At 46.6% G+C, this 14,784-nt stretch overlaps 1 protein-coding gene across 1 annotated transcript; it reads left to right on the top strand.

The window, feature by feature from the left end:
- Positions 1 to 588: 588 nt before the first annotated feature.
- LOC128898598 (cyclin-dependent kinase inhibitor 1B-like) lies at positions 589 to 13,767 on the top strand. The gene is made up of 2 exons (XM_054173775.1): positions 589 to 856; positions 13,721 to 13,767. Exons 1-2 carry the CDS (start codon positions 632 to 634, stop codon positions 13,730 to 13,732), a joined length of 237 nt encoding a protein of 78 aa, XP_054029750.1. The 5' UTR covers positions 589 to 631; the 3' UTR covers positions 13,733 to 13,767.
- The last annotated feature ends 1,017 nt before the right edge of the window (positions 13,768 to 14,784 follow it).

A 14,784-nucleotide genomic window follows, 5' to 3' on the forward strand; every position in this document is an offset into this window, starting at 1 on the left:
TTTTCTGCAGCAGACTCTGTACAGAACCAACTAAGTGCCAACACTATCCCATTACTGAGAAGCTCCTAATCAGTCTTCAGGCCCTTTCCTTTGTTGAAGGTGGTGCTCATGGTGCTTTTCCTCAAGTACTAGTTCTATGCTCTCTGTCTTTTGCTGTACTGCCTCCAGGAATGTTGTCCACTCCCCTGTGGTCTCTGTCCCTTTAGGGCAAACCCTCACTCATTGTACATTGAAATAAGAATCACAGAATCACAGAAACATTCCGGTTGGAAAAGACCCTCAGGATCACCAAGTCCAACCGATAACCCTACTCTACAAGCGTCACTCCTAAACCATATCCATAAGGATGGACCAAAGAGGTGAATGTGGCCTTTTTAATCCTCCCCATCCTATAGACACATCCTAGAGGGAATGTTCATACTGGACTGAAGACTGGGATAAATTTCTTTCCAAACAAGCCAAGGTTTTCTGTAGCAGGACCTGAAGTATCTAGGGTTGCCGCCACACTCCCCTTAAGGAGTAGGTAGTGCTCACTAACCTGAATGTGCAAAGGGTGGCTCATGGTCTTTCTGTCCTTGGCAGGGAGTCACTGCTATGTGTACTCGCCCCAGAGCAGCACCCTAGGAAAAAGATGGAGCAGAGGCTGAGGAAAAGAGCCCAGGTCCAGAGGAACCTCTTTGGCCCCACAGACCGTGAGCAGCTTCAGCAGGACTTTGAGCACGTGTTGCACAGCAGCGTGGAGGGGGCCCAGCAGAAGTGGAACTTTGATTTCCTCCAAGATGTGCCAGTGGAGGGGCTCCTGCACTGGGAAGAGCTGGAAGGCTGTGAGGTGCCTGCCTTCTACCACAGCAGCATGGTAAGAGATCCTTGGACACCACTGCAGCACATGAAGTGGCCTCTGGGCAGGGAGGTCACGAGTCACCACCTTGCCCAGGTGACGCTGACTGAGAATCCCAACATTGGCAAGAAAAAGGGAAGCAGGAGAATCTTGTGAGGGAAGAAAGGAAGACAGATGTCTTTGAGGGGTGTGTGTGACTCTGGTGTGGCTCAGACAATCAAACCTGGTCTCAGCAGATTCTTAGAGGTTCTTTGATGGGCCCATAAAGTGGTGCTGCTTGGTGAAAGTGCAGCTGAAGGAGAAGGAAGGCACACTCCAGACTGATGGGCATGAGGCTTGTGTGTTTTTTCTGGCCCTGGGTTTCTGTTTAGGACCTGTCACTGTCAGAGCAATAAGATAATGATCACATGAGGGTAGGTGGACTGGTTAGGAAGGCTGGGTGTTTAACAGGCAGTCTAAGAAAGGTGATGCCTCAAGTAGGAGCCCTGCAGAGGGACAAGAGTTGCCCACCAGAGAGAGAGTTACTGGGTTTGTTTTTTTGCTTGCTTATAGATTTGGCCGTGTGTGCCCTGTCCCCAGTGCAGTGAGGAACACTGTCCAGCCTGCTAAGCCTTAGGAGGAATACCAGAAACCAGAGAAAGCAGCCAGGTCTCCTGCTAACTTCATCTTGGAGATTATCTTTAGTGAAGGCATCCAGGAATTTTAAGGACAAATGTACCTAGAACTTGGCCAGGTGGCAGAGGGGACCAGATTTTTCAAATGCCTCTTGCCAGGACTCACTGCCGGGAGTGGGTTTGGGCATCTGTAAGACCTTGTAAGTTTTTGAAAGTCCTCAAGCACCCTGCATGCTAAGCTCTTCTGAACATCTGGCCCCACTTTTATTTTTATCTTCACAATGGGATTTGAGCTTTCTCAATAACTTTAATCCCTTGGCCATATTAGGGGTTTGGTTTATCCAGGGCTGATGTTTTCAAAACACAGGCCAAGAATTTTCGCGGGGCATTTGGTGTGAGGTACCAGGCTGAAATTACCTAGAAGATAATTGAAGCTAAGGTTTCAGGAAGCATTTGTGATGTTCTCACTCAAGTCAGACAATAGACTAATTTGCTATTTGAGGCTATGAAACTTAATTGCTAACAAGAGGTTCAGGAAGAAGTTGGGAGATGAATGAAGAGTGGAACATTTCACACTGGAGTACAGAACAATGCTATTTAATGAGCACTCTTTCTTCCTCCAGAGCACATTACAGCCATTAACTAATTAACAGTATAATTTACAGGTAGGAGTACAGAAGTTTAATTCAGAGCAATGTTGTGATGGTTTGTTCAGTTGTAAATCTCTCACTAGGTGTGTGGGAGGAAACTATGCATAGATTTCCAGGGGATATTTTTCTTGTTTTGTTTTCCCCAGGAAAAAAACCATTTCATCAGGGGACGTGGAAACCAAAATACCACACTGCACAGTTTAACACTTTCCCACATGTTTTCAGAAGAGAATCATAGACTCCTAGAATGGCTTGGGTTGGAAGGGACCTCAGAGCTCATCTCTTTCAACCTCCCCACCATGGGCAGGACACCTCTCAACTAGATTCAGCTGCTCAAAGCCTCACCCAATCTGGCATTCAACACCCCCAGGGAGGAGCCAGCCACAACCTCCCTGGGCAGCCTATTCCAGAGTCTCACCACCCTCCTGCTGAAGAACTTCTTCCTCAGTCTAACCCTGCTCTCCCTCAGCTTCAAACCATTGCCCCTTGTCCTGTCTCTAGACACCCTCAGGAAAAGTCCCTCTGCAGCCTTCCTGGAGGATCCCTTCAGGTATTGGAAGGCATCTCTAAGGTCCCCCTGGAGCCTTCTCTTCTCCAGGCTGAACAAGCTCAGCTCCCTCAGCCAGTCTCTTACAGCAGAGGTGCTTCAGCCCTTGGATCATCTTTGTGGCCTCCTCTGGACTCATTCCAACAGCTCTGTGTCCTTGTGCTGGGGACACCAGAAGTGGAGGCAGGATTGGAGTTGGGGTCTGAGCAGAGCAGAGCCAAGGGGTAGAATCCTCTCTCTTGCCCCATTTGCACAGCTGGCTCCTGGGGAGCTTCTCAGCAACCAACACCCCCAAGCTTCTTCCTTCAGAGCTGTTCTCAACCCACTGTGCATCCAGCCTGGATTTGTGCTTTCTGATGTTTTTTACAGAATATTTTTTGTTACTTTTAAGAAGGAAATAAAAACCCAACACCACTATTTCTATCTGGAAAGCACTGCAGCAGTGGATCTTAGAGCTGGAGTGAAATGTCACATTGCTCTGCTTGCATAAGAGGGTCCAAAGTCTTTTGATCTCAGCTGGATGAAAGCCAGCACATTTCCTTTGTTATGGTTGGTTTTACATAGCTTTATGTGGAACATGCTAAAGGTATTCTTTTTGTTCATTCTTGAGCCTTAGAGAAGTCTGAATGACTTCTTCAACATAAACCCAAGACAGATGCCACGAGAAGCGGCCCTCATCCTTGCTGTAGCCCTAATTCTTGTTCTGTGTTGCTCTCCAGATTGCTGCTCTGCAAAGAAGCCAGGCAAAGGGAATACGCAAGCTGCTGCAAAGACGTCAGCTTCTTGACAGCAAGGAGTCAGGGTTCAGGCTGCATCAACTGGAATCACTTTGATCAGAAATTACTGGCCTTAAAAACCACTGGTTTAACATGAAGTAAAAACCCCCAACAAGCCAAACCAAAACACCGTAGGTGGGAAAGCTGTAAACAGTTCAAGGTCTCTATGTGTAATAGTGAGCTTGGTCACTGTGGTCACTGTGCAGTTGAGGCCTTTCACATTGTCACATCTTTACATCCCCTCTTGTTTTGGTTTTAGCAGGGACAGCTTACTAAGGCCTGACACTAGAAAAAACCCAACCATTGCCATCCCTTTCTGTGATTTATTGGTTTGGGTTTTGGTGGTGGTTTTTTGTTGTTTGGGTTTGGGGTTTTTTTTGGATGGTTGGTTGTTTTTTTTAGTTTTGGGGTTTTTTTTTTCAGGTAGAGGATTTTGTGCTTGCAGCTATTCAGCACTTGGGTGCCAAATGCTGGGATGTAAGTGGAACAAACTCAGAGTAGCTGGGAACTTTTCCATTTACATCAGCAGCCTTTTCAGCCCTTCAAATCTGTCTCATACATAAGAATTTGGTTGTTAAACGTGGATATTATGGGGGAGAATCTGCAGATATATTCTTGTGTCTTTCAAGTTATTCCTGCTCCCAGCTGGGCCAAATGCAGCCTTTCATTTGGGTTGTGCTGTTCCATTGAGGCCTACGAGTATGCACAGGAAAAATGAAGGTAAAATTGGCTGTGCATTTGTCCATGGTGTTTTAAAATGCCTGTTGCTTGTAAGAACACAGTAAGAATGAGGGAGATGGTTTAGTTGCCAGTTCCTGCTTGGGTTTTGTGCTATCAATCTTCCTGTAAGAAGAAGAAGGGCATTAATAACTCCTGACAGCCTTGGTGTGGCACACACTGCTTTTCTGTGGTGTTTGTTAACATCTCCTTTTTTCCATGAGGCACTTCTTGTTTGCCATTTTTTTTGGTCTTATTCCCCCATCTGGCTGGGATAATTTAAATTTTACAGCACATAATAATCAGTGAGAAAACCAGAAATAAAACCCCCATAACCTCTAAACTGTGCAACCTAAATGATGCTGCAGTGTTCAATGAGCTCTGCTAGTGTCAGGTTTGTTCGATGGACAGGAGATGCTGGGCTGCTGCTTTTCATCTCGGATCTAAACACAGATTTAAACTGCTGCATTTCATCTCACATCTTAAACAGAGGCAGTGAAAATACTGCATGCTTGTGTGTGTCAGGTGTAAGCACAAGAAAGCTGTGTGAGCAGGTTGTGTGCCCTGCATTTCCTGCAACATCAGGATGGTTCAGTGTGGTTGGTTTTTTGCCCCATTAAGAGCTAGAAGTGTTTAGACATTAGTAATAGTTTGGTTTCCCCCCAAATGACCCAAGACAGTGATTTCAGTCTGTTTCTGCATGCTGAGCTGGGATACTCAGCAGATAGCAGGGTTGGAGCCTGTTTCCAGCTAGATGTGATTTTTTTCTCCTCTTGATTTTTTGATACAGTTAATAATAAACCTTGCTCTACCTGGTGTCTAAAGGGAGCTTTACCCAAATGAAGCAGGATGAGGGCCAGCCTGGCAACTGTTACTCACAGAGCCCTGGATGTATTTGCGGGCCAGGCCAGCCTGTTGCAAGCTCTTCAGCCTGTTGAGATGTAGCATAAAGGTGTGTGGCTGGGTTTTTGGTATGTTAGGGGTTGTTTTTAAACCTTGCTTGAAAACAATCTAATCTGTTTACTGTTCTAAAGTTTGGTGAGATTTTTCACTTAATTAAGAAAGATTGCACAAATGTTTCTCCACGTGTTTGTAATTGTAAAGCAGACCAATGACACTGTGCACCTCTTGGGTTTGTAGCAAGATTAATTGCAGGATTCCTTTCTTGACCAGGGTGGCAGAAGCTGTGCATAAAAGCCCTAAAGGTGGCCATGCATGAGGTTATTGTGATCTAGCTTCTCTTTTTTAAGATAAATAGTGGCAGTCAATATATAGCTGCCCCAAAGAAACAGGAAGGGATTTACTATAATTGGTAATACTTGTTCCAAAACAGCTCAGTGCTTAGGTGTGCATTTAAAAGGAAATCCCTGCCTTTAATGTTTTGTAATCAGGACATTATAATGCCATAGAAATTTGTGAAGTACAAGTTCTGCATTCCAACACAGATACTGGCCTTCAAGTGGATTTTCACTGTATTCAGACTGAAAGGTGGAGATCACAGCTGAGCGTTTGGCCTGTCTGTGTTCATAGCATCTCAGGTAGCTGTGATTGGGAGTGGGAGCTCAGGGCTAGGGTAGACAAGAGTTTGCTGCTGCTCACAAAAGGTGATGTTAATATTTTGTCACCTGAAAAACCATTACTGGAGATGAGAAATCACCTGTGGTGTGCACTGTATTACAGCTCCACTCCTCTGTGTGGGACCTGTTTGATTTGCACCAGAGGAGACTGAGGCTGAGATGTTTTGCATGAGTCCTTTTAGTTTACAGGCTAACTGGGCAAGCTGGCTGTGCAAAGCCATTGCCTACTTTCTACTTACAGAGCTGCTTAGGAGGTGAAGAAAAGTGGTTTCGTCTTAGAGTGTGACAGCCAAAAATAACAGCAAGCTTCTGATTAGTGTCTGAGCTTCTTCAGCAGCAGGGTGGATAAAGCATATCTGTGTTTCCTTGCTGTGCTGCTGGAGAAGTATTTCACTGTTTTGTTCAACATGTGGATTGACACTGCCTTGTTTAACGCAGCGGGCACAAGGGGAGGTGTCAGTAGAGAGCAAAGCAGTAATAATAAGCCTTCTTTTTTCAAATGGTAGGTAACAAAGCTCTTGCAGGCTGGTTTGCTGTCCTGAGAGTTTGCTAAGCCTGCAGGGTTCTGTAGCCATCCAGCAAACCCCAAAGAGGTTCACTCTTCTCATGAGAAGCAAGGGGATGTGTTCAGACTTGGTGCATTAAAGACAGGGTAGTAGCACTGATGAAGTGGCCATGAGGGTTGCACAGCAAAAGGGAGACTGTGACAGGAGTCCATAGCATCCTGGAATCCTGGAATGCTGCTAAGTAGGTACAACTATGTCTATCTGAGCCCAGTTCCTTCCCTTTTTTGACTAGAAGATGCATGCATGACTCAGGGCCATATATTACTCAACAGCCATGACCTAGCTTCCGCTGATAGCAAGGTGTGCCTAGCATTAGGGATGCAGTTTCCATCCCAGACAAACATGCCCCATGAGCTGTAAACAGGACAAAGCCATTCCAGAGCATTGCTGCTCTGTTTTGTACAAACATGGAAAATTATTTCTCATTTCATTGCATTCCTTTCAGCAGCAACTGGAGGAAGTTGTTTCATTTGGATGAAGAAGCCAGGAGAAGAGGTTCTCCACATGGTTCTAGTTATTTTCAGGGTGATGCAAGTGCAGCTTTCATTTATTTAAAGCAACTCCTCTGCAAACTGTTGTGAGGTGCCCTTCTGCAGGGTAGTATTGGTTACCTGAAGAAACTATCAACTTGCTTTGGTAGATGTTAGGTTATGGTTGGACTCCAGCATCTTAAGGCCTCTTCTAAGCAGGAGATACTTTATTATTTCACCATTAGCTTTTGAATCCTTTGTATTAACAAGGCTTTGGGAGTGGGCCTTAATTTCACAGAAATGTTTGGCTGCAAGGGGACCTTGAAAGTCACTTACTCCACCCCCCTGCCCTAAAGCAGGATCAGGATTTGCTTATTCCAAAGCTTGCAGACTCCCGTGGGAAATTAATGTGCTGTGCTCTCAGGGGCAGCTGAGGTTAACAAGGTTCTTCTGGAGATTCAGAGAGTCGGCGTGGGACAAGATGTTTTCTTTCACATGTTCATTTTGCCTTGCTTGTTTCGTTACCAATTTGTAGACACTGTTGAATTCCACCTAAGCACCTTGGGATGTTGAACTGTTGGGTTGTTGCTTTCTGCAATAAAAGCTGGTGCATAAATACATTGTCATAGCAAAAGAATTGTCTTCTTTTTAAGCATGTTCTTGGTGTGTGTGGCGGGTTAAAATTACCCCCCAACTAATTAGAGAGAATTACCCCAAAAAAAACAAAATAAAATGAAGCTATATTTAGAATCTAGAAATATGAAATGCAATGAATATGAAAATATACAATATTTACCATTTATAAACAACACAAGAACCCCCCTGGACAAAACCAGGGGGCTACCAGAGCTTCCTCCTCTCCCCCTTCACCCAGACAAGAGAAAGAGAAGAAGAGCAGAGAGTATCTTGTTAGTACTTAGCCACAACAAAGAAACACATCCAAGGTCAGCAAGCCAGCAGAAGCCACCAGCTAGTATCTGCTGAAGCAAAGAGCCAAGAAAGAGAGACAGAAACAGTTTATACAACTAACTTTATTTAGTTGTCAGCCCAATGGGATTATATAGAAGGGGTGGATTGTGGCAGCTTCAGGCTGATGCCTAGGAGATTTTCCACAGATTTTTGAGTAGAAAGTGGTAGAATGTAAGTAAATTACCATTGGATGCCAAAGAAAAATAATGATAAGGTCTAAATTCATTGCATTTCATATTGCTAGATTGTAGCTTTGCTTGTAAATACATCACAGTATCACAGTATCACCAAGGTTGGAAGAGACCTCAAAGATCATTGAGTCCAACCTGGCACCACAGACCTGATGACTAGACCATGGCACCAAGTGCCATGTCCAATCCCCTCTTGAACACCTCCAGGGATGGTGACTCCACCACCTCCCTGGGCAGCACATTCCAATGGCGAACGACTCTCTCTGGGAAGAACTTTCTCCTCACCTCCATCCTAAACTTCCCCTGGCACAGCTTGAGACTGTGTCCTCTTGTTCTGGTGCTGGTTGCCTGAGAGAAGAGACCAACCCCTTCCTGGCTACAACCACCTTTCAGGTAGTTGTAGAGGGCAATGAGGTCTCCCCTGAGCCAGGCTAAACAACCCCAGCTCCCTCAGCCTCTCCTCACAGGGCTGTGCTCAAGGCCTCTCCCCAGCCTCGTTGCCCTTCTCTGGACACCTTCAAGTGTCTCAATGTCCTTCCTAAACTGAGGGGCCCAGAACTGGACACAGGACTCAAGGTGTGGCCTAACCAGTGCAGAATACAAGGGCACAATGACTTCCCTACTCCTGCTGGCCACACTATTCCTAATGCAGGCCAGGATGCCATTGGCCTTCTTGGCCACCTGGACACACTGCTGGCTCATGTTTAGGCAGCTGTCAACCAGCACCCCCAGGTCCCTCTCTGTTTGGCAGCTCTCCAGCCACTCTGACCCCAGCCTGTAGCTCTGCATGGGGTTGTTGTGGTCAAAGTACAGCACCCGGCCCTTGGACTTGTTGAATGCCATCATGTTGGACTCATATAGCTTCATTTGCTTCCATCCCACTGAGCTAGTCTGGCAATTTTGTTTTATTTTGGGGGGGTTATTCTCTCTAATTAGTTGAGGGGAATAATTTCAACCCACCACAGTTTGTTTCTGCACTGTTCTGACCCGGCCTCCCTGCGCTGATTCCCTGGGCTCTTCCACTTTCTGCAGTTCATAAAACATTGGCTGATGTATTGAGTAATATTAGCTAATAATATTAGCACAGAATGTTGGCTAATAGAGAAGGTAAGCTGACTTGCAGCCTAGAAAATGTATTTCTGCAGTGGATATTTCATGGTTTCCCACTGGGATGTCACAAATCATACAAGAGGAAACATTTTTTTCCCCCCACTTCCCTCATTTTCTGCTTAGGAAATTCTGCCTCTTTTACTTTCATCAGTCTGTTTTCTTGGCAAGAAATGAGACTATCAGTTAATTAAAATTAAAGCTGTTAAAATCAAATTTGCAAAGGCAGGAGGGTTTACCCCAGTGTCCTGGATGTAGTCCAACTCTGGTAATTCCATCTCACGTAACGAAATCCTCCTTGCACTTCCATGGCCTTCTTCCTGGCCCACTGAAATTTGCTCTGGGGAGCTGCTGTGACATGTTGTGTTTTAACCCAGAAGTGGCCACGCTTCCATAGGAGGTGAAGTGACTTACAGCACATGGCATGTGTACACACAGATTGGTTTATTGCAATGCCTTCTCCTGAACTGGGGGGAGTTACTTAGGAGCAACACTTCTGAAGGAAAAAAACCACATCAGCTCAGGAACTGAATACAGATTTAAAGGTCTGGTTTTCCAGGTCCCTTTTTCTGTCTTTCTCTCAAAAGGAAGCACTGAGGAGTGGTGGGTTCATGGGATTAGCTGTGTTTATAGGAGAGGAACCATAACACCACCTATTAATCCCCACCATAAAGGCAAGGAGCATTGCAAAGCACTGAGGAGCTTCAGGATTGAAGAGGTAAAACCAGCACCTGCACCTGCTGCATAAAATTTCCCCCAGCTTGGCACAACCATAACATACCTTCCTGCACAGGTACATCAGGGAGAGGCCAAAGAGGGACTGTTTGCAAAGGCCTGCAAGGCAGGACCAGGGGCAATGGTTTGAAATGACAGAAGAGCAGATTTAGATTGGACGTAAGGAACAAGTTCTGCACCGGGAAGGTGGGGGAACACTGACAGGTTGCCCAGGGAGGCAGTTGAGGCCCCAGCCCTGGAGATATTCAAGGTAAGGCTGGAGAAGGCTCTGAGCAGCCTGCTCTAGTGGAGGATGTCCCTGCTGACTGCCAGGGGGTTGGACTGGATGACCTTTGGAGGCCCCTTCCAACCCAGACCATTCTTTGACTCTGGCAATTGGTCCTGCTACAGCACTGATGGGCCAAGGTAAGGTGGACATTGGAAGGGAGAGCCCTGGGCAAGTGTTTTGCAGCCCTGGCTGTGGGCCACTGGTGGTCCCTGAAACTTGGGGAGAGGATCTAAGGATCAGTTCAAAACATTTGAAATAAACAAGCACTATACACATCCTCAGAAAGCATAAGCAGCAAGGAGGCAACATGGAGAAAACAGAGATGTGCAGAGATCACCCTGGCTGTCAGCAAAACCATTGTGGCATTGGTCTGCTGGCTCAGTTTCCTAAGTATTTCCTTAGCATGAGGAAAGTAGAGAAACACTCTTATCATCCCACCAGAAGAGGCAAACTTACCAGGTGATGCCTAGCACTCGCTTCTGGCTTTAAAGAATCAATTTTACACTTGAAATCCCTAACATTCTAGGGAGCAGAACTTCTCTGTTACATAGCAGATACGTCCTTGGAGCTGGAGCCGTGCCATATATGATATATGATGAATGAAAGCTCTTTAAAACTCTCTGATAGGAAACCTCCAACTCCAATTGTTTCAGTTCATCTGCATCCTGTGTTTGTTCCCATGGGGGAATAGAGCCCATCTGGCTCCCTTCTTTCCAGTATCTGGATCTGTACCTTAGTGTGGAGGCATTTTAAAAACTGCAGCAATTGGCAGCTGCCTTGGCTGGGTGTGGGACAATGGGGGTCGGTGCTGCTTGGGCAAGGGGAGCAGTGTACCCTCAGCCCTCCCTCCATCTCCATGGCAGGCATCACCTTTAGAGGTTTCTTAGCCAGGAAAAAAATAAGAATGGTCCAGAGGAGGCCACAAAGATGATCCAAGGGCTGGAGCACTTCCCTTGTGGGGACAGGCTGGGAGAGTTGGGGCTGTGAATCCTGGAGAAGAGATGGCTCCAGGGAGACTTTAGAGCAGCCTTCTACTACCTGAAGGGAGCCTCAAGAAAGCTGGAGAGGGACTTTTGACAAGGGCTTGTAGTGCTAGGACAAGAGGGAATGGATTGAAGCTTGAGGAGGGCAGATTTAGCCTGGAGATTTAGGAAGAAATTCTTTCCAGTGAGGGTGGGGTGATATGGAACAGGTTGCCCAGGGAGGTTGTGGATGCCCCCTCCCTAGAGGTGCTTAAGGCTGGGTTGGATAAGACCTTGAGCAACCTGGGCTAGTGGAAAGTGTCCCTGCCCTTGACAGGGGGTTGGAACTGGATGATCTCTTAATCTCCCTTCCAACCTAAACCATTCTATAAATCTAGGAACTGTCAATCAAGTGCAGTGGCGATAAGGAATCTTTATGGGGCAGCTACATTAAGCCACACTTCCCCTTGCTATGAATGTACCTTTTGCTGTAGCATCACAATAGTAGACTTCCAGGGCAGCCAAAGAGTACAGCACATTTTTTTTCACTCAGATTAAAAGCACTGTTTGAATTCTTGGGGCTGGACAATTTGTCTTGTCCTTAAAAAAAAGAAAGAAAGAAAAAAGCTATACTAAACAGCAAAGCAGCACAAAGATGCTGGGATGTAGGATTGAGAGACTTCAGGGAATTCTTTGTTCACCTGATGCAAATCAAGATCAGCCTTTTTACCTTTCCACAGTCTTTCTCCCTTTGTTATCTGTGGTTCCCACTGACTATTATTCTGAGATTATCTCAGATGTTGGGATCAGATAATGCCTCTGGAAAGCTGTGCCAGTCTGGATAAACATAGCCATCAGTTAAAACATTTTATGTTACAACACCTTGCTCCCAGCAAGACTTCAGGGTGAAAAAATAGATAAAAGCAGATATCTGTTATTTAATAAGTAATAAAATGTTTATACAGATGTTTTATGTGTATGTGTCTGTTGTGTAATCAGAGAGGGATACAGATATGGTTGCATCTTAGACACAAGGACTCTTTTGGCCAATGCAAAGCAATCTTTTTCCAGGCATGAACCTGAACAGCTGATAGGGAACACCTAGAACTAGCATTGCCTTTTGTGCAATCACAAAGCAACACAAAGCTCTTCCTGACAGAGGAGCCTTGCAAAGGACACATCAGAAGCTCCTCTGGGACTACCTGGTCTAGTTGAGGATGCCCTGCTTACTGCAGAGTGGGTTGGACTAGATGATCTTCAGAGGTTCCTTCCAGCCCAGACCATTCTGTGATTCTCTGATACCAAAGACCAGCAGGGTGTCCATCACAGAAGGTGATTTGGAAAACACCTTCTAAGCTAATGTGGGATTTTCTGTTGGCCAGCAGCATTTGTTTGCCTCCAGTCCCAAACACTGCAGGGAATATCTGTGGTGTTGTAAGGCTGTCCTGTGCATTTGCTATCTTACTGGGTGCTGTCTGTCAGGGGCAAAAATGGTTAAAGCACATGTGCAGAAGGAAAAACAGAATGGGGATGTTCACACCTAAATTCTCTTCTCTAGAAGAGAACAGTGTAGCTCCCCAACACCAAAGACCCTGGCTTCAAACTAGAGCAGAGCAGATTTAGATTGGATGTGAGGAACAAGTTCTGCCCCATGAAGGTGGGGGAACACTGCCACAGGTTGTCCAGAAAGGTAGTTGAGGCCCTATCCCTGGAGATATTCAAGGTCAGGCTGGACAAGGCTCTGACCAACCTGATCTAGTTGAGGATGTCACTGCTGACTGCAGAAGGGGATGGAATGGATGATCTTTGGAGGTCCATCCCTACCCAAACCATTCTACCACTCAAGAACACATTTAGATACATTTATTATATCCCCTCTCAGTCTTCTCTTCCACAGACTAAAAAGCCCCAGGGCTCTCAGCCTCTCCTCACCTGGCAGTGCTCCAGTCCCGCAATCATCCTGGTAGCTCTCCACTGGACTCTCTCCAGCAGATCCCTGTCCCTCTTAAACTGAAGAGTCCAAAACTGGATGCAATATTCCAGGTGAGGTCTCACCAGGGCAGAGTAGAGGGGGAGAACCTCCCTCAATCTGCTGAACACACTCCTCTTAATGCACCCCAGGATACCATTGGCCCTCTTGGCCACAAGGGCACATTGCTGTCCCATGCAGAACTTGTCCACCAGGACTCCCAGGTCCTTCTCCACAGGGCTGCTCTCTAGCAGATCACCTCCCAGCCTGTCCTGCTGCAGTTTATTATTCCTTCCCACATGCACTTATCCTTGTTGAACCTCATTAGGTTCCTCTCTGCCCAGCTCTTAGTCTGTCCAGGTCTCACTGAATGGCTGCACAGCCTTCAGGTGTCTCAGCCAAGCCTCCCAGTCTGGTACAGTCAGCAAACTTTCTGAAACCAGAAGCAGCAACTGGAAACAGGAAGCCTCTGATGTTCCAATCCAAACTACAAGCCCCATGACACTTTGCTCCGGCCAGCACTTTCACTTTGCAGCTGGCATGACATCAGCGTGGGGTCAGCAGGGTCACTTGGCTAAACCCATGCCAGCCATGAATCCCAAGGACTCCCCGTGCCCACCCTGCCATTCAGTTGCTGTGGCATTAAAATGACTGTGACAGGATTTGGGGTGGGGGGGTGTTGGTTTAAATGGTCATTTTCTACTGTCTGCTATTTGGGGAAGAAATTAATTTGCATTGCTGAGGTATTCATCTCTCATCTGCAGCCTGTTTTATGAAGGAGATCTATGCTACCAACTCAGTGAAGGGTACCCACACGTTGGCATCTTACAGGGCAGAACCAGCATCCCTGCCGGCACAGACCTCTTTTTAACCACATCAGTCGTATAAAACACAAAGCTCCCTTGTGCCGTATTTCGGTCCCCAAAGGATGTTCCAGCAGTGTGCTGTGCCTGTGCTCAGCAGGGCTTGGGGGATCCAGCGGCAGCTTTGCAATTCCATGTGCCACAGTTTGCTTCGGCTCACTTCCAGCTTCTTAAGGAACAATGAGGAGATCATCTGACAGTTTGTGAAGGTGAGTGCCTGGTGGGTGGCTGAAAGAGAGGGAATGACAAAGCGCCCAAGTTCCTGTTCTCGGAGCAAAGCTTCGGGGTTTGTTTCGTGAGTTGTTTTTTTCTCTCCAAACCGTCAAACTCAGGGTTCCATGCTAAGTGCAAATGAGCAGACTGCTCTGCCTTGCGTATTTGTGGAACGAAAAAAAAAAACCAACAACAACGAGAGGAGGGAAAAAAACCCCAAACCCCAAACCCCACCCCACGCTATTGAAGACGTTGTGAAAAAGAAAGAAAAGAATCAGTGCACAGAAAGGGGCTTAATGCATTCACAGCGTTAGTTCGCTCTAACAAAGAGCAGCAACCCCAGATGACCTCCTGGCTCCACCCAAGTTCCTGGCCCCTGTTCAACGTCCTGGCAAAAGTTGCAGACATCCGCAACGCGATGCCAAGGAGCTGTTTTGTCTGCAGATAGGGAATGGAGATTAGCTGAGTGGTGGTGGGGAGCTGCTACGCGTAAGCCGGCACCTCCAAACAGGGAGCTGGCATCCAGCTCCCGTCAAAGAGCCTTTTTCCTGGTGGTGCCAAGCACCTCCTCAAGCTTTCAGTGGCTGGGTAAGAGAAAAATTTCCACCGCTTCAGCTTGTGGGGGAGGGTGTTACACATTGCCTTCCAGAAGGGTTAAAAGTGTTTCTGTACATGGTTGTGGCTGAAAAGGATCAGGGGGCTGGAACACCTCTGCTATGCTGTGGGAGCTGGGATTGTTCAGCCTGGAGAAG

This window comes from Dryobates pubescens, chromosome 27 (genome assembly GCF_014839835.1).
Source record: "Dryobates pubescens isolate bDryPub1 chromosome 27, bDryPub1.pri, whole genome shotgun sequence".
In the NCBI taxonomy this organism is placed as follows: Eukaryota; Metazoa; Chordata; class Aves; order Piciformes; family Picidae; genus Dryobates; species Dryobates pubescens.